The sequence below is a fragment of the Brachyhypopomus gauderio genome, chromosome 15 (assembly GCF_052324685.1).
Source record: "Brachyhypopomus gauderio isolate BG-103 chromosome 15, BGAUD_0.2, whole genome shotgun sequence".
Classification (NCBI taxonomy): Eukaryota; Metazoa; Chordata; class Actinopteri; order Gymnotiformes; family Hypopomidae; genus Brachyhypopomus; species Brachyhypopomus gauderio.
In genome coordinates, this window is record NC_135225.1 from 2906929 (window position 1) to 2926928 (window position 20000).

General features: G+C 47.8%; 1 protein-coding gene and 1 long non-coding RNA gene across 2 annotated transcripts in view; both read left to right on the forward strand.

The window, feature by feature from the left end:
* Positions 1-3456, forward strand: part of sema4ga (sema domain, immunoglobulin domain (Ig), transmembrane domain (TM) and short cytoplasmic domain, (semaphorin) 4Ga) — a 25220-nt gene extending 21764 nt beyond the window's left edge. The window contains exons 11-15 of the mRNA XM_076975275.1: positions 876-1098; positions 1237-1352; positions 1458-1612; positions 1751-1812; positions 2250-3456. Of these exons, the coding sequence (XP_076831390.1) occupies positions 876-1098; positions 1237-1352; positions 1458-1612; positions 1751-1812; positions 2250-3148 (1455 nt within the window). The 3' untranslated portion in view covers positions 3149-3456. The remainder of the gene's footprint in view (positions 1-875; positions 1099-1236; positions 1353-1457; positions 1613-1750; positions 1813-2249) is intronic.
* Positions 3457-3485: 29 nt separating this feature from the next.
* Positions 3486-8147, forward strand: LOC143476871 (uncharacterized). The gene is made up of 2 exons (XR_013121405.1): positions 3486-4938; positions 5146-8147. It is a non-coding gene; the product is annotated as an uncharacterized LOC143476871 (long non-coding RNA).
* The last annotated feature ends 11853 nt before the right edge of the window (positions 8148-20000 follow it).

The following is a 20000-nucleotide window of genomic DNA, read 5'->3' on the forward strand; positions in this document are numbered from 1 at the left end:
AGACACACACACACACACACACACACACACACACACACACACACACACACACACACACACACACTCACACACACACACACACACACACACACACACACACACACTACCGTCATGCTCTGATTCGGCCAACTGGCTGACTCGGTGTGTCCGGCGGTGTCTTGGGTTTCTGGAGCGGTTGTGTCCCTGCTGGACATGTGGGGACAGTACGGGGATCAGACTAAGGAGAACAGTGTTTGGGGGGGGGGGGGGGGGGGGGCAGTGCTCATGTTGTCAGAGCTCATTGCCATGGAGATTAGGGGCAGGCAGAAAAGCCTGTCTGATAAGTGGCACTGGTTTTCATGCCCTGATGTTTTGTAATGAGTGCCTTTGTGGGCGTGTGACATCTTGTACTAGCTGTTTAGTGTGTCTCAGAGTTTGTGACAGCAGACACATATAATTTGGCTCACATACTGTTTACAACTTCCACGACAGCTACCCGGAATCTACAGAAGTTGATGGCAGCCTGTTCGTTTATGTGTGCTGAAGGCTAAGAGCAGCGTCATGTAGTGGGTTACACGGTGAAGGTCACGCTATGGCAGTTTCAGGACTGGCTTCCATTCCCACAGTGGTTGTGGTTGCCTAGAGCATTTCATACTGGCCCATGTTAGCAAGGCTGCTGTGGTGCGCTGGGATTGTGTAGTTTTACAAGTGCGTTGGGATTGTGTAGTTTTACAGGTGCGCTGGGATTGTGTAGTTTTACAGGTGCGCTGGGATTGTGTAGTTTTACAGGTGCTCTGGGATTGTGGAGTTTTACAGGTGTGCTGGGATTGTGGAGTTTTACAGGTGCGCTTGGATTGTGTAGTTTTACAGGTGGCTTCTTATGGTTTGCTCCACAGTGCATCACAGATCAGCTCCGAGCCAGAGGCATCAACGTCTCCACTGACCTCCCAGACGACGTGCTACACTTCGTCCGCCGCCACCCCCTCATGTCCAGGCAGATCCTCCCTCTGGACCAGCGCCCCCTACTGTTTAGGAGGACTGTGGACTACACGAAGATCGCTGTGCACCCAGTAACTGCTCTGGATGGCCAGAGGTACCACATGCTCTTCATCGGCACAGGTACGCTGAAGACGGTTTGCTCCTCGTCAGTTCAGATATGTCAGTTACTCATGAAGATGAAGATCACCCGTGAGTGATGAAGACTCACGGTGACGCCAGGTGTTGTGTCTCCTCTGACTGGACCCTCGTGTGCTGCAGATGAAGGCTGGCTCCAGAGAGCCGTGGAGGTCAACGGCGCGCTGCACATCATCGAGGAGCTGCAGTTGTTTGATCAGCCGCAGCCTGTGGACAGTATCGTCGTTTCTCCAAAACAGGTCAGTATAAACCAACGAACCTGTGCAGAATATTGACGTGTACGTCGACTGGGCTATGTTGCTCATGAAGTTGAGTGCCCATCTGTTTTGACCTTTGACCTGTAGATGAGCGTGTATGCGGGCTCGCCTTCGGCGGTCCTGCAGCTGCCCCTGTCCACGTGCGGCAGGTACGGGTCCTGCTCGGACTGCGTGTTGGCGCGTGACCCGTTCTGCGCGTGGGACGGGCGGGAGTGTGTGGACATCTCCACGCGCACGCACAGGTACATCGGAGCATAAATACATGTGTTCAACACATCTTTATTAATACCACGTTCTGTGAACCTGTCACTGTGAGTATCCAGTATCGTTAGCCGTGATCAGGGCAGAAGGACTAACTTGGGTTATTGTTTTATGTGCAGATCCAATATGACTCAAGACATCGTGAAGGGGAGTGGGGGCTGTGAGGAGTTAGCAGCAGATGGTATGAATATTAATCTCCTTTTGTGTATCAGACATGTGGGCCCAGAGCCATCACGACAACACAACAGTGGCCTTTACTTAAACGCTCCATCTGTTACTCATGTGCCATTCTAAGCAGTAGGGAACTTAGTTTTATTATACAGTAGATCTGAATCTAGATTCTTATTATACTGTTAACAATATGTTCTGTTGTTTATTTTTTTACTTGCCTTCTATACATTAAAGCCCACAAATTGTGCAAGAGATATTTTGTGCTAAGCAAAAAGCTGTTGCTACTTTGGAAATCTTGCTGTTGTAATGTTGTATGGGTGTTTAATTCTCTAAATCTGTGTTCCATCGAGAAGTGCTGTGTATCACACCTTTAAGTAGCGTTCAGAACGTGCGGTGAGCCGTAACCCTGTCCTGCTTCTCGTTGATGAGGGGTGTGTTTATCCCCAGCGCTGGCGATCCGTCGTAACCGGGCCGTGATGGCGGGCGATGACGTGCTGCTGCAGTGCGAGTTGGCGTCCAACCTGGCCCGCCCGCGGTGGACCCTTCTGGGTCAGGTGCTGCAGGGCTACGGCCTCCGCTCCGGCTACCGCATCGGCACCGACGGCCTGCTGGTGATCGGGGCCCGGCCGGAGCAGAGCGGAGAATACGCCTGCTTTGCCCTGGAGAACGGCGTCCGCATCCTCGTTGTCGTTTACGCCCTGAGCGTGTGGCAAGACCCGCACCCAGACCTTCCCTCCGAGGAGACCCCGCCGCCCCCGATCACGAACCTTCACCCTGGGGGGACGCTCCCCGCCCCCGTCCCCCTCCCCCCGCGCTTGGACTTCCTGTCTCCGAGGAACAAAGAAGCCATGTACCTTTCCCTCATAACTATCCTTGGCGGACTGTGTCTGGTTCTGACCGTCGTCCTGCTCTACGTGGGCTTCTGCGTGCGGAGCAGACGGGGGAAGTACTCGCTCCGAACGGCCGGCCGCGCCGAGCGCAAGAGGAACGCCCACATGGAGCTGAGGACCGTCTCCAGCCACTGCAACGGGAAGACAGACGCGCACGACGGCCTCCTGCACATCGTGCCTGGGGAGGCCCGCACCTCCCCGAGCAGCGAGCTCCCCCCAGCACCTCCCCTCCCGCCTCCCCCTCCCAACCCCGACGCCGACTACCCCAACGGGCTTTCGGCCACCCTGCCCAGCGTCCTGCGCAAGATGAATGGAAACAGTTACGTGTTGCTGAGGCAGAGCGATGCCGACTCCACGTCTCCGCTGTACTACTCTTTCACCGAGGAGCTCAGTCGCATCCTCGAGAAGAGGAAACACACGCAGCTGTGTAGCAAACCTGACGAGAGCTCGGTATGAAGCTCCAGGAACCGCGTGGCGGTTTAATTACAAGTATAAAAAGTCATAAAATATGATTAGTTTCAAGCCCAAACTGAACTGTAAGGGAAATGGACCATGCACAGGCTGAAGAAGAAGCCATCTCCTTCAAACCACGTATCAAGCCAGCACTATTTAGAGCTAAAATAGTCACCAAATTTCTGTTCAATGACATTTTAACATAACGTATTATAAAGAAAATGGGCTCGCTGAGCATGGAAAGAGAACAGAAGCAGTGAGCAGCACAGTGGATAATCTACCTCTGAGAAATGTGGAGAAACTGCAGCTGTGGTGGGATTCACTGGAGGGGGGCGGGACCTTTGGGGGGGGGCACGGGGGTGGTCCGAGCGATGCCACGACAACAGACGCTTTATCAGAGAACTCTGTCTCTATGGTGACGGTGGCAGCCGAAGGCCTTCACTGCAACACGCAGCCTTGGCATACTGACTTCTCTTTGTGTGACGGGACCGCCGTCTGGAGAGACATACTTACATGTACATTTGACTTGGACACGACCGCTTTCAAGCAATACTGCTGAAACGCACTACATGTTGAGTTTCTCTTGTTGTGAAGTCCTATTTTTTATTTTTTTGGTCATGCTGACTACAGTAAGATGAATTAACAAAAATGCATCATTTCGTGCCGAATGGAAGCTTGTTTTTAGCCGGATCTTTCCTGAGACATGGGAACAACAGTATTCACTTCAGATGCACTTTAGAAGCAGTGAGCGTGTGACACAAACATTCTCACAGAGATGGACAACGTTATGGGTCAGAAAGGATGTTCTGGGTCCAGGAGAAAAGGCTGATCCATACCAGATTAACCCCAACATTGGGTGTTTTACTAACCACTGTATGAATGACTAAACTTCTTACAACTGAGATACTCCTAACACAGTCAAAATGAAACATACAAACAAATGGTGATCCTGCCCCTTTAGTGGTTCATACCCACTCTGTTTTGTGTGGTTAGCTTAGGTTACGTTTGGGCATTTTCAGAACCAGATCCAGTTCCCTTCTGACTTCACTGGATCTTCAGAAACTCTCACCTGCCAGTTCACCATGGCAACAGAGGTAAGCTGAAGTTGACCTTCTGAGATGATCCTCTTGACTCCGATTACAGACACCTCTTCCAGGAATCAGACGATTAAAACAACGGTGACGAATTGGGCTTACGTGGTCAGTGTCCTGTAGTCTTACTATAATATATGCTTGGCTGACAAAGAGTAGTGTACTCTTGATTTTACTGCTTAATTACTCGGTTCCAGTATGTCTGTTCCTCTTGTGTAAATGTTGTTTCTGGATGAGGCCCATGTTGGGCTGTGTGAGGACACACTGCTCTGTGTCCCGCGTCCTGACGAGAAGAGTCCTGCTCACCCTGAAAGCACAATGCAGTGAGGCTAAGCACAAAACATCAGGGCCACATGTTCACAATGTACAGACAAGATGTCCTGTGCTGATAAGTGGAACATGTCTCTCTCTCTCTCTCTGTCTCTTTCCTTCATGCGCTTTCCTTCACTCCTCTCTCTCTCTCTCTTTCTCACCCTCTCACCCCTCCTGTCTACTCTAGTTGTTTGACTGGTTGCTCTAAAGTGTCACCCTGCTCTGATGCTCTAATGAGAGGGGCAGAATGACCCCCCCCCTCCTGATAGCAGCCCACTCAGACGTCACGTGAGCCTGAAGTCCAGTCCCAGCCTGTCCTGCTCCCTGCTCCCCAGCCCCCCAGCCCACCACCAGGAGCAGGCCGTGCGAGATTGCATCTGGCATGCTGAGGCAAGTTTGGGGCCGAGCTGCTTTTTTAAAATGTGGGTTTATTTCAAAGGCGAAGCAGGAGAAAACCGCACGTGGCATCAGAGAGAATGTAGATCAAAGCAGACGCAGGCGGCCCAGTAAATGAAACCGAGAAATGATCGTTGGGCCCGTTCAGCTTCGCTTGATTGTTAAACACGTTTAGAACCGGTGCACCTTGTTTGGTTAAAGGGCTGATGGGGGCACCATGTTGAGCTCCAGAGAGTCCGGAAGCAGCAGCTTACCTGCCACTGCGGAGACCTGCGTCCCGTCCCTGGGCCTGCGTCCCGTCCCTGGGCCTGCGTCCCGTCACTGGGCCTGCGTCCCGTCCCTGGGCATGCGTCCCGTCCCTGGGCCTGCGCTCGGGACGGCCATGTTCTCTGCTCATAACTGTATGATGATGTTTGACGTGTCATTATTTGTTTTTATTTGTTTGCAGCCTTATGCTTCACCTCATGTGCTGTTCTGATATCATTTGCCATCAAACCAGGTTTAGCTCATCTCTGTGCAGAGGGTTAGCAGGTCCTTTAAAGCAATGGTCTTAGACTCATACATACAAACAGTGGGATTTTATTGGTTTTGTTTTTTAAAAATTTTACACTGAAAAGTCTGTTTGACAGCTATGCATCTCCACTGTGGGTCATTATTTCAGAAGATTGTTCAGCCTTGATCTTCATATTTATTTTATTACAAAGTTTTTGTTCATAATGCATGCATAAGCATGTTATTTTTAACAATTCTATAGCAAAAGATATAAATCTGTCATACAATGCTCCATTTACTGTCGGTGCTTGTAGCAACGTCTGCAGACCTGCTCAGAGCTGGTGCGATGAACAGACTGCTTCGCCCGGTCACTGGAGAATGTGGTCGTCTGTCTCTCAAGTGGTGGGCAGCGGTGTGTGGGCAGCCTCTGTCCTGCGTGTGATGAAACCGTTCAGACACGACTGTCACCACGATGAAGCGGACTGAGTGAAATTACTGTCACCCTGTGCTATGTGTTCAGACACGACTGGGCTCACCCACACGGATTAACTATCGATATGAATAGGACTCGGTTCATCGGCTTATTTCCGGCAGGATTATGGAGTGTGCCTTATTGTTTTACTGCTAATAACACTCCTCATACTCCTGGGTCACGTTGGCAGGAATGAGGACGGATAATGTGTGTTTCCTGGGGTTCTCGGTCTTCTGAAGACTCTATTGTGTTTTACATTTCAACCTTTTGGGCTTGTTTACTTTCAACTCAGTGAAATCCCAATCAGTAGTGTTGACGCTTACATCACATTGATGCTGCCTTAGGTGTTTGTATGAATATTGCGTCATGTCAGTTTATTCTTCAGGAATAACAATACGACACAATGTAAGCATTGTAAGTGAAACCTCACCATGACCTTGGAATTGCCTGCAGGCTCTGAATACACATCACCTGTGCAGTGCCTCTCGAATTTCACCTCAGATTTCAACAGAAGTGCCGATGGCTAAAAGGCCCTGTGTAAGACCGGAGGACGTCCAGCAGGCCACAGCGCTGAAGCGGAGGTGATAATGGAGGACGTCTAAACCAACAGGGCGTCAGGTCTACAGGGGGGTTGAATGGTTTGTTTGTTGGACTCTGCAAGTCACTACACACTCCGCTTCTGCACACTGCTGCACATGTGTGTTTGCTACGTACTGCTAAATGTTTTTGTTTGTTTGTTTGTTTGTGTGTCTTCACCACACGGCAAATAACAGTGTCGCAATACAAAGTTGTTGAATTGACGCAGTCGCTTTCGCATGAACCAGTGTCACCCACACACGCTTTTAAATGCACCTTAACGGTGGGTCGATGCTCAAGACTTGAGCTTCAGCCGCTGGGGTGATGTAAGAGCAGGAGCTGCTATGCCATTATCACACCATCCAACTGCACCCTGCTCTCTGGGTGTCTCACAGGGACCCAGTGAGATCTCACGCTGATAAAAGCCTCTCTGAGAAATCTGAGTTTTCTAATTAGGAAGCGGTTGTGGGGTGTCTGTGTAAAGCTGCTATTATCGGCTGGGGTCATGAACACTCCCTGAGACGTGCCCAGGCCTGACTCATGAGTGAGAAGGTTATTTAACTCCTGCAGTACCTATGTAGGGTAAGGCATTGAGATTCAGCCCTGTAGTTTCGTGTCCAGATTTGGCTCGGTGGTCTCTGTGGGGGAAAAAAAACCACTCATGGGCTGTCACAGCTGTCAGTCAAATTGCTGTTACCTAATAACGGGATGCCAGGGCATGTGCTGTCTGCCTGAGGGACGTCTGGATAAACAAATCCAAATTTATACAGTCACAGGGATGCTGGAGCTTAGTAAGACTGACGAGCCCTTCACCCCCACTCCCTCTCTGTCTCCTCTCTTCCTCTCCATCTCTCCCTGTCTCTCTCCTCTCTGTCTCCGTCTCTCTCTGTGTCTCCATGTCTCTCTCCTCTCTCTCTGTCTCTTTCCTCTCTCTCTGTTTCCCTCTCTCTCTGTCTCCCCTTCTGTCTGTCTGTCTCCATCTCTGCCCCCCCCTCTCTCTGTCTCCATCTCTGTCTCTCTCCTTCTCTCTCTCTCTGTCTCCATCTCTGCCCCCCTCTCTCTCTCTCTCTCTGTTTCAATCTCTCTCTCTCTCCCCTTCTCTGTGACTCTTCTCTCTGTCTCCATCTCTCAGTCCCCCCCTCTCTCTGTTTCCATCTCTGTCTCTCTCTCCCCTTCTCTCTGTCTCTTCTCTCTGTCTCCATCTCTCTGTCCCCCCCCCTCTCTCTCCCTTCTTTCGCCTGTTTGCCTCTTGCAGAATGCAGTCATCCAAGCTTTCGACATGCTGGCTGATTTGTGAGTCACACTAGAAGCTTCACTCGTTCCCCATGCAGAGGTCTCTCCATCCACACAGCTCGGTGAAGTTCTCTCGGGTCACAGTCCAGTGAGTGAGTGGCGGGGGTCTCGGGTCCCCCAACACTGTGCTGGAGACATTGCACACTCACTCACCTCCGCAGGTATCGCCCACCAGTTGGGATGTTTGAATGTTCAGGGTCGGGCTGTGCAGCCCAAGAGAACTCCGGGCTGTCTCGCTGCCACAGGCAAAACACACTCTGAAGGAAACCGCACACACTCTAGTATAGTACATACTTGTTGCTAAGCAACCTTCCTCCAAAAAAAAACCCCTCCTCATTTAGATCTGTACTGTGGACGCCCAGAACCCGCTGGGCCCTGCAGGAGACGAGGGGCCAACCTTTACCAGGACATGACGGACCGGCCCAGACCTAGGACACTCCAGACCTGTAAATTGGGCATTGTGTGTCTTCAAATCCCACACCAGCACTGTCTGTACATTTTCATTGTCAGTAAACCCTCCTTTGTTACCACAGGCAATAAACAAACAAAGTGTGATATTTTCCATTGCGACAAAGCAAACAGATGATCGTCGTAAAGGCTGTTACCACTCGTCACTCCTGTTTGACTGTCGAACTCTTTTATCTGCTGCAGGGATTTATGTTGCGTTTTGTAAGAGGTGTTTTTTTTTCTCCTTGGCCGCGTGTGTAATTTCTTATTGTCAACACGGATGCCACAATTCAACCAGAAAAACCAGAACACCTCCGCACGGCTGTCATGTTCATGTTCCCGCCTTCGTTTAGCACGCCTGCGTCATGGCAACACAACCCATTCTTTCTTATGCAAATTCAGATAAGTCATCTATCGCCATAGGCTGTGATTATTACACATGTGTGTGTATTCCAATAGTGTATACAGTCTGAACTGTACAAACCATTTCACTGAAAAATGGCTTTTTTAATTATTTCAGTTATGGTGCAACTACATCGTATTAAACTGCAATCTGACAACACAAGCCAAGAACAGATTCATCTTCTACCTCTTAAGAGGGTCTGTTGCTTTTTCTTCACCATTAAGGCATCTACGAGCCAAATATCTACGTCTTCAAACACAGCTTCACGTGTTGTAGTTGGAAACGATCCCTCGTGTTCAAAATGTTTTGTTGCACCACCTACTGAATTAATACTGTAAGTACAAGTTCATAAAGCTAGATAGGAGGTCACAAAAACGCAGTGAAAATGCCAACAGTGTCTTTATTTGGCCATGTCCACACTTTACAGCAGATTATATAGCACCAAGGAAACCAAACATACACTTGTCTGTTTTATTTGCAGTAATCATGCTTGTGAATTCATCTTACATTTACGGCATTTAGCAGACGCTCTTATCCAGAGCGACTTACAAACGTGCTAAGTGTTTAGTCAGAATATGCATCTCTATCTAGTATAAACAGGTTTAAGTCCAAACTACTCGAGCTCAAGCACTGCCATAAACAGTTGCCAGTGCTGATACCTAGAAAGAAAACAACAAAATATAAGATTAGACACAGAGCAATACCTAGCAAGACTGAAATACCTACAAGACTACATGCAGTATGAGTGCAATAATTAGCAAGTGTTTCCAGAGATAAAGTGCAATTATGATTTATACCAATGCTTCAGTAGATTAGTGCTTTACAAAGAGATGGGTCTTCAATCTGCGTTTGAAAACCGTGAGAGAGTTCGCTGTTCGGATAGCCAGTGGAAGTTCGTTCCACCATCTGGGAGCCAGGACAGAGAAGCATCTTGTCGCGTCTTCCATGAATCTTGAGGGATGGCGGGTCAAGCCGAGCCGTACTTGAAGCGTGAAGGGCTCGAGGTGCGGATCGACTCTTGACCATTGCCATAAGGTATCAGAATTTTAAACTGTATGCGAGCAGCCACGGGAAGCCAGTGAAGGGAGCGCAGCAGTGGAGTGACATGAGTGAACTTGGGTAGGTTGAAGACGTCTTCTTTAAGGTAGACTACTTTTCAGACACTTTCAGGAATAACAGCTGTGAGGGGTATAAAATCAATTTTTTCTTTATACTTTCTTGTGAATTCATGTGACAGATTAGATCTCGAATAATGGGAAGTTTTACTTCCTGGACACAGTACTAGACACGTTTATTATTCCAATCCATACTAGCTCCCACTAGAGGGCGCCAGAGCGCACTAGAGCAGGGGTGGCCAACCCGTCATAGACCAAGAGCCACTTTTCTTACTGTGTTACGGCAAAGAGCCACATCGTACATGGGCGAGTGTAGATTGTTGAGCGGGGGGGGGGGGGGTTTAAAACCACTACGCCGGTTTTAAAAGTATTAGTGGCTCGCTAGGCTTGTAAACTAACCGCGCACCACGAAAATGTAGCAGTGTGTCGCCCCGTTTGTGCAGGTGAGCCCGCGGACCGGTTGGGGAACCGCATGAAACCTGGCAAAGAGCCGCATGCGGCTCGCGAGCCGCGGGTTGGCCACCCCTGCACTAGAGGATGGAAGTTCCTCACGTGAAAGGTTCCATGTAATACTATTATTACAGACGTATTGAAATTGGTCATTCTCATACAGAATATTTAATTAGAAACAGCATGTCATTATGCACTACTTGTCCTTTCTAAGATTTTAAAAGCAATTTATTGCACCTGCATCTTTTTTCCACCAGGTGGCATGAGTGATGCTGTGGTAGTCTGACACTAAAAATGGTTTGAACCTTTAGGGCTGAAACTCAGGATAAGTCTCTTTGAGTTAAGGGCACTGTGAAGAACAGACTCTGTACAGGATCTGGACTAAATTAAAGTTGTGATTGGTCGACTGGTGCGTCTGCTGACTGGATGCTGGTGGCCCTGTGTTTACACACGCAGACGTGACCCGTGACCCGGGACTCAGCAACTCTGTTGTTTGGATCATTTTAAAGGTGGGAGAGTTTTCTGGGAAATATTTTGGAAGAAAAAACAAAAAGAACAACACATGGTATGAGAATTCTATCATGTATCTCAGATTATATGCAAAACATAATCAGGACTGGAGACAAATGGACTTAAAAGACTCAAGATGTGTGTTATTGTCCTTTAGGCATTCCTCATACTTAAATAAACTAGTGTAACTGTCAGAACAGTTCACAGTAAAATGTATGTAAAACTGTCTGAGACCGGGTGGAAAATCATGTGATGTCCACGGCTCTTTTTCTCATGGTCCTCTGAGGTGGTGATGTTAAGCCTCTCTGTAATGGTCATGAAAGGTAAGTCAGCGCTAAGTCAGCGTTAAGCGCTAAGCCCACAGTGGCTAAAGCTCACGCCTGAATTTCTTCTGCAAAAGTACTGATTTTTTAGTTTGATGATCCCTCAAGAAAAAAAATCCTGCAATCAAACTTGTCACACACACACAAGCACACACACACACACACACACACACACACACACACACACACACACACACAGAGGGTGTTGACCTCTGAGCGTTTGAACCACATAGGTTTATCTCACTTAAGAACACACGCATGTCAGAATACACACACTCAGTTTCGACCTTCGTTTCTGGGAGCTGATACAGGATCACTCTGGAGACGGTTAAAGAGAAGCGTCCCTAACTCCTACTACTGGACTTCCATCTGAACTTCTCCCTCTCTTACCAAGGCATCTGAGAAAGAGGATTACATATATATATTCAGATCTGAACTCCATGGAGAACCCACTGGGAGGAAGTATATAATCACCACTCACTCACGTATACACACACAGCATCATTAATATATACATAACATAGAAACAGCACCACTGCAGCACATTGTCTTAACGATGTCCTGATCACAGACCAACTAACCATTAATGCTTCTTATCTAGCAAGATCAGATATAACAACATGAGCTCCTGTACAGAATTCACTGCAGTTGTTTTAACGCCATCACAAAGACAACCAGGCCACTCGATGCTTTTCTGCCCTACTTTCTAATCTATTGATCTAACAGTTAGTACATGTCAAAGATGCAGTCATCACAGCATGGCCAAGATAAATACACAAAGATACCCTGTCAGTACATGCAGTATCGTTATTCTGTTTTCCTGTTTGTCTTTCTTTCATCGTCTCCTGAAACCACAGATTTCCAGGGTCAAATATCTGGAGACTAGCATTATTTCACTGGCGTCGTTTTTGTTAAAGCTGTAGTAGTTTTGGCCAACGTGGAACCCCGGAGGGTTTTAGCACGAGCTGGGCTTATTTATCTACATTAATGTGGGATTGTTATCGTGGTTGTTTTTTTCCAGTCTGCTGCTCAGCGTGAACCCTGGGCCCACTAATGAGCACGCTGAACTGTCTCGCTGGTGGACGGTCCGGACTCTTGGAAGATGGACAGGGACAATGTGACTACTTGTGTGCTGGGGGTAAAGAATGCTCATGTGCCTGTGGTCTGTTGTCTGTGGGTCCTATGTAACACAGAGAGAATGCACACTTATCATTAGTGGCCCACTACGTGTATGTGGATTGTGCAGAAGTATCACATTCCTTTATACACATTGTTTAAAGAGTTTTGGGGTGGGAGGGGGCAGGACTTCGTCTCTTTCACAGCGCTACCTGATTAAACCCCCATTCATCCAACCTGGTGCAGACTTGCAGGCTCCTTGGCATTTGTGCAAAGAGCCTTGCAGAGAAAAGACTCCACTGTGGGTCCTTCCAACTCGGGCCTTTAACTGTAGAATAAACCACAGTGGGCTCGGATTCTCCAAGGGGTTGAAGAGTGAACACCACAGAGTATTGTGGGGGCTGGGAAGTATAGTAGCTGTGAGGCACTCAGGAGAGAGGGGGGGGGGGGGGGGGGGGGCAGGTCAGAGTCATGTGGGCCAGGAGAGGCACCACCCAAAGCAGGATGGAGAGGTGAGCAAGTCTGCACCAGGTGTGGTGGGTGCCTGATGAACGTCAGATTTGACTGAGAGACGAATAAAGCAGGAAGGTTGAGCCCGGAGAGAAAGAGGGACCATCTGCTCTGGGCAACTTCCTGTTGCGTCCCCTTCATTTCCTGTTATCGTCCCCATGTGACACTACAGATGGTGCCAAAGACAGACGATGTCATAGCATAACGCAAACACACGTGAACACGCAGTTAAACACACGTGAACACGCAGTTAAACACACGTGAACACGTGCAGGTAAACATACGCCGCTGTGGAAGGTTCCGCATTGCTTAAGTCATCATACATACAACACATATGACTGCCCACATTGAACATTTGCAGAATATGAATGGACTCTAAGTGCAGTCGTGCATATGTAAAGTCATGTAGGCACTTTTACAACATTTAATTCTAACCACTTGTGCATTTTTACATGCATATTTCGGTTAGACCAGTTTCACGTCTGCTTCTAGTTACCAACAAATGCCGTGTGTGTCACACCCGCAGCCTCAGACAGGCCCACTGAGGTGGGACCTACATAAGAGAGTTATTTAAATGAACTTCACTGAGGTGGGACCTACATAAGAGAGTTATTTAAATGATCTTCACTCAGGTCTGTGAGTCTGCATTTTTTTCCCTTCAAGGATTCTTCTGTGTGGTTGTAAGTTGGTTGGAGGTTGTCAGAAGTCATTGTGAACTACAGGGGAAAGGAAGTGGGCTGCAGACAGTGTTTTCATTGGGCAGCAGATGCAGTGTTTCCATTGGGCAGCAGATGCAGTGTTTCTATTGGGCAGCAGATGCAGTGTTTCCATTGGACAGCCTAAGCAGTGTTTCCATTGGGCAGCAGATGCAGTGTTTCTATTGGGCAGCAGATGCAGTGTTTCCATTGGACAGCCTAAGCAGTGTTTTCATTCCTGTTTCCCATGCTCCTCTACACTGATCATTCACCAGTTAAATGTTACGTGTGCTTTCAATCACAATGAAGGGGTGTGAGGTGAAGCTGCATACTGTGGGGTTCAGTGAGACTCTGTGGTGTCTCATCCGTGGTGTCTCATCATGGTGTCTCATCATGGTGTCTCATCCGTGGTGTCTCATCCGTGGCGTCTCATCCGTGGCGTCTCATCCGTGGTGTCATCTGTGGTGTCTCATCATGGTGTCTCATCCGTGGTGTCTCATCCGTGGCGTCTCATCCGTGGCGTCTCATCCGTGGCGTCTCATCCGTGGCGTCTCATCCGTGGCGTCTCATTCGTGGCGTCTCATTCGTGGCGTCTCATCCGTGGCGTCTCATCCGTGGCGTCTCATTCGTGGTGTCTCATTCGTGGTGTCTCATTCGTGGCGTCTCATTCGTGGCGTCTCATCCGTGGCGTCTCATCCGTGGCGTCTCATCCGTGGCGTCTCATCCGTGGCGTCTCATTCGTGGCGTCTCATCCGTGGCGTCTCATCCGTGGCGTCTCATTCGTGGCGTCTCATCCGTGGTGTCTCATCCGTGGCGTCTCATCCGTGGCGTCTCATCCGTGGCGTCTCATCCGTGGCGTCTCATCCGTGGCGTCTAATCCGTGGCGTCTCATCCGTGGCGTCTCATCCGTGGTGTCTCATCCGTGGCGTCTCATCCGTGGCGTCTAATCCGTGGCGTCTCATCCGTGGTGTCTCATCCGTGGCGTCTCATCCGTGGCGTCTCATTCGTGGTGTCTCATCCGTGGTGTCTCATTCGTGGTGTCTCATCCGTGGCGTCTCATCCGTGGCGTCTCATCCGTGGCGTCTAATCCGTGGCGTCTCATCCGTGGCGTCTCATTCGTGGCGTCTCATCCGTGGCGTCTCATCCGTGGTGTCTTATTCGTGGTGTCTCATCCGTGGTGTCTCATCCGTGGCGTCTCATCCGTGGTGTCTCATTCGTGGCGTCTCATCCGTGGCGTCTCATCCGTGGCGTCTCATCCGTGGTGTCTCATTCGTGGCGTCTCATTCGTGGCGTCTCATTCGTGGCGTCTCATTCGTGGTGTCTCATCCGTGGCGTCTCATCCGTGGCGTCTCATCCGTGGCGTCTCATCCGTGGCGTCTCATTCGTGGCGTCTCATCCGTGGCGTCTCATCCGTGGTGTCTCATTCGTGGCGTCTAATCCGTGGCGTCTCATCCGTGGTGTCTCATCCGTGGTGTCTCATTCGTGGCGTCTCATCCGTGTAATTTGGCCCCTTCAGCTCCTCTCGTGGGGACCCAAAGCACATGCAGACGTCCTCATCACACGCAATCATGCTTTCAGGCCAAACATAATCCTGAGCAGGTCGGACGGCTCGGCTCGGCTCGGCTTGGCTCGGCTCGGCTCGGCCGCCACGTCTCTGGCCTTCAGGGCCTTTTCCTCCCACTCTGCTGGATCAGAGCTGCTTGTATTACGCCCCACTGGTCCACAGAGAGCAGAGTGCATCATCTGAACACAAGCCAAGGACTGTCATTTGCATTTGGAACAAACTGAGACCTTACATCGATGTGTCCGTGTAAAGAATCATTCAGCCAGTTAACGTCAGGACATAAAGCTACTTTAACATGTCTAATGTACTGTAAAAAAAATAATAAATAAATTTATTCACTTTTATTTCCCTTTGTATAAATCCTTTTCCCCAGGCCAGATCAGATCATGCTGTCTTAGTCTCACTGCTCTACAGATGTAGAGGCGTCCATGCAGTATCCACTACTACCGCATTTATTTGGCATATGTATATATACAAATGTAGATGTAGTGAGAATTATGGGTCTCCTGCTCTGGTCTTTGCTGTGCAGAGCCATCTGGATTCACTGAGCTTAACATATTTGATTTCTTACTTCACTTTAATAGCCTAAATGCCTGGATACACCAGATCTTCTGGAAGCCCTTATTTGAAGATGAAACAAGTCAGTCCATTGTTTGCAGAGTTCTGATCTAGGTTTCCTGTTAGATCTGGTTCACTCCTGATCCCTGTGACCGGCCTGAGCACCTCACCAAAGACACATCCGTCTCCAAACCCAGGGCCTCAAATCCCAGGGGCCCCTGTACACAATTATTAAACTCGCCGCAAAGTTGTTGTCACAGTAAGGAAGAGCCACTCTGTGACTAGCAGCGCTAACGGTAACAGAATAGCGTTTGTGTTTTTAAACACACGCACGTCCTTCCAAGTCTCCTCTGCCTTTGTGCTTTTTCAGGCCGCGTGCTATTTTAGAGCACCGTGCTCCCACTACAGGGCACAGTGTGTTGTATTCTCCCTTTTCAGTTAATTATTATTCATTGATCCTTTTTAACCTAGGACATCTATAATTTGCTATTATAGATGTGTTATGGCAGGATGTCTGCTATAGTGCTGTGGTGAGGGAGGCCTTGTGAGACTGTGATCAAACATACACAGACAGATGATCAGAGACTCAAAGTCAACCTATTTAGCCAATCTCTAAATGTACTGTATGCAAATGATGCACTGAAGAACTTTGGATGTTTTGAGTTTAAAAATAATTGCGAACAGACTTTGCATAAGAAACTAGTATGTCTAATATTATTATCATAAGATTATATATAATTATAATCTGTAATATTAGAATTATAATATTATATATTTAGTATAAACTATAACCAAATAAGAATGTATTTTGTGGAGATGTAGTTTCTAGTCTTTTACAATATTTGAGACAGTCCTCTGAACTACGTGCCACCTAAAATAGCTTCCCACTGTGTAGTTGTTTATAGAATAAACAACTTGTGGCTTTTCCCTACGGGCTTTAACCTTCAGGCCATGATGTAATAACAGTCTCTTTTTCCTCACTCCTCTGATTACAGCTCAATCTGCAAACTTTTCAAACAAGGCCAGAATGAATGTTATTATTCACTCACCCCAGAGTCGCTTTAACGACACGTGATTGGTTTAGTTGGGCTGCAGGCGTGAGCTCGGTCTCCACTGGGCTGGGACGTGTAGTGTGTTTGGGTACATGGAGGTGGAGCTGGACCAGGTGGAGACAGGCTCTGAAAACAGATGCATCCAAGCCTCCGAACGTCTGTGTCTTCATGTCGGGACAGTGGACACAGTGCACCAACATGGAGCCTTTTATCTCCAAAACAAACTCCTGCCAACCCTCTGTCCCTAAATGAAAAGACTGGTTTTGTCCCCTTGGAGTCTCTTGGTCTGCTCCTTATTCCCTGCAGCCATAACACGTGTCCCACGTTCTCGTCTCTGTTCATTCCATCTCTGGTCCTGTTCCTCTTTGTAAGGTGAAGTGGGGCCACACAATGTGGTGATGTGCACCAATATACAAACAGAGGTCGTCTGCTAATTTCCTTTCATGTAACAGAACTGAAGAAAATAAAGAAAGAGGAAACTGAATGTCAGCATTTTCCTTCAGACTTCCAGAAAGACTGAGGTGCTACTGTTAAACTGGTTTTCTCTCTACTAAATTTTGAAGGGCTATTGGTAACACTCAAAACTCTGGTAACATAGCAATTAGTCTTCTAATTAGGTGTTTTTCTTCTAATTTGGTGTTTTTCATCTAATTAGATGCTCTAGAAAGTTATTAAATAAATTACAAATTGTACAGAATGCAGCAGCCATAGTCCTTACAAGAGCTAGAAGGTTTGACCACGTTAGTCCTGTTAGCTCAATTTTGAATTGACTTTAAAGCTCTCTTGTTTACATATAAAACATTTAATGGTCTGGCCACAAAGTATCTGTGTGAACTCACTGTGTAGATTAACCCACTTTGGCTACCGTGTTCTCAAAATGAGTTCCTAGAATTGGTAAGATTCCAGCTGGATGAAGAACCCTCTCTTATAAAACACCTCAGTCGCACAGCTTTCATTCAGGACTCACTCTCAGCTTTTAAATCCAGGCTAAAGACTTGTTTACTTACGCTTTTGGGTGGCCTCCTATATATTAAAGATACAGAGCAGGACACCTTTGTAAGAATTTTTTGGTGATCATTGCTCATTACGGGCCTGAACCAAAACATTTGTAAAGCTTTTTTGTGACAATTTGTGTTGTAATAATGTTATATGAACACATTTCCATTGATCTGATTTGACTCCAATGCTCTAACACTGTTTCTGAAGTTGATGTCCGGAAAAGGAACACCCTTTTCATGGTGACGTCTTCAAGAGCGGTAAGGAAAGACTCTGAGTTGTCCTCACATGCACTGGGCCTCACCATGATGGTGAAATCCTGCATTTGCACTTCCACGAGTGTCCTCCTGAGGCCCTAAAAATTCCCACTGACGCAAATTCATCCAGCACATTTCTGTCACTTTGAGGATGACGGCAGTGTTTTGCAAGTCAGTCACCAGAATGCGGCTGAGTCTAAGCCAGGGCTCAGCATGTGTGCGTGGGGCGCTGTTTGCGTGCGAAGTCTCCCTGGAACGTGATGCGTTGCCCCCTCACACTGGTGCAAAGTGCCAAGTGAAGCTGCTTCTCGGTACTTGTGTTCCCAGTGTGACTCGCACGCTCACAGTTAAGGAGGTCAGTCCTATTAAACAGAAAAGGCTCCAGTGGTAATGAGACGGTGAGTGTATGAGCTGATGCCCTTTTAGCTGGCGTGGTCCCAGACCTGCGGGGAAACATTCCACTGTGTGCTGTCTGCCTTTGTGCCCACAGCTGCAGAGGGTTCGGTTGGAGCCTTTCACTGCTGCCACTACGCCAGCCAAGCATAAGGTTTTCACAGCTGCTGGGCCCCGCACACTCTCTCCTCCGCTTGGCTGAGAAAGACCCCCATGGCCAACGTCATGGCCCAGCTGAGAGTGCCACGTTGGGCACAGATCGAGCACGCGGTCCAGTCTTAATCCTGGCTCCTTCCTCATCATCTCAGCCACTCTCTCTAACCCTGTTGTATGTTGCAGGAGAGTTACCCCCCCCCCCCCCAGAACAGTTTCCCTCCTTCCTCTGTGCTTTGTACTGGGTTGTGTCCTGGTGGGAGAGGGGTATTCATGAAGCTCGGTATGCGTGTCAGAGGACGCATGCTGTGGAGATGATTTATGATGATCATGTGCCCTAGTCCTATTGAGACCATAAAGGGAATGTGTTGCAGGAGAACGTCCCTGGACTTGACCTCCAACATCTGCAAGTCGCTGCATGTGAACACACATACATATACAGGACACACACAATTGTTTATGTTTATATATGTACATACAGCTCCCTACAGCTCAAATGTTTGCCAAACTGTTTTATCACATGCAGTCAATTAATAATGTGTTATCTGTATGATTATATATGTTATATATATGTGTACTGTTAGGTGTGTGAGCACAATATTATAATAATTTTTGCAAAGATAAGTGCTACAAAGACAGATACACGTTACAGGTTTCTCACTACTAGGAGTGGCGCTGTTAGCTTTTGTTCCTGGTCTGGATTTAGAACTGGTCTGGATTTAGTACTGGTCTAGATTTAGAACTGGTCTAGATTTAGAACTGGTCTGGATTTAGTACTGGTCTGGATTTAGAACTGGTCTGGATTTAGAACTGGTCTAGATTTAGAACTGGTCTGGATTTAGTACTGGTCTGGATTTAGAACTGGTCTGGATTTAGAACTGGTCTGGATTTAGTACTGGTCTGGATTTAGAACTGTTCTGGATTTAGTATTTAGTACTGGTCTAGATTTAGAACTGATCTGGATTTAGTACTAGTCTGGATTTAGAACTGTTCTGGATTTAGTACTGGTCTAGATTTAGTACTGGTCTGCATGATGCACTCTATTTTTTGTGCCCCTTTGGAACATCATTATTTAGCATTAGTATTACTTAGAGTGGCATTAACATTACTTAGTGTTCTTTAAGGGAGAATGGAGATGTTTGAGAACAGAGACACTTTGAGGAGAATGGAGATGTTTGAGAACGGAGACGCTTTGAGGACTGTCTACATGAGATCCCAGATCTATGAACAACATCTTGGTTGTCATAGACTGTTAAAGAGATGTAAACACATTTGCTTACGCCTCTAAGTGCATAACTGTGGAGAAGGTTGGAACCTCCATTTCATTATGTGTCTTTATTGGGTCTGATATGCGATAGAAAGTATGATATGATACGACTGAGCTGGCATGCTGTTTTGTGGGTGTATGTGTTGTATGTTTTGTGACGTGTGAGATATGTACTTCCCTGTGAAGCTGTCATGTAAGGTGATCTTGTTTGTTGTCATCTCTCTCACTCTCTCTCTGTATCTCTCTCTCACTCTCTCTGTTACTCTGTGCTAAATGGAATCATGACGGGAAGGTGCCGTGTCCCATTTCTTCAATCTAGATGCTATCTTCCCTCCTCACAGCCACCACAGCATGTTCTTATCTCTTCATATCCACTTTATCTTGCTGCCCCCCGTGTCCTTGCTGTAAGAGCTT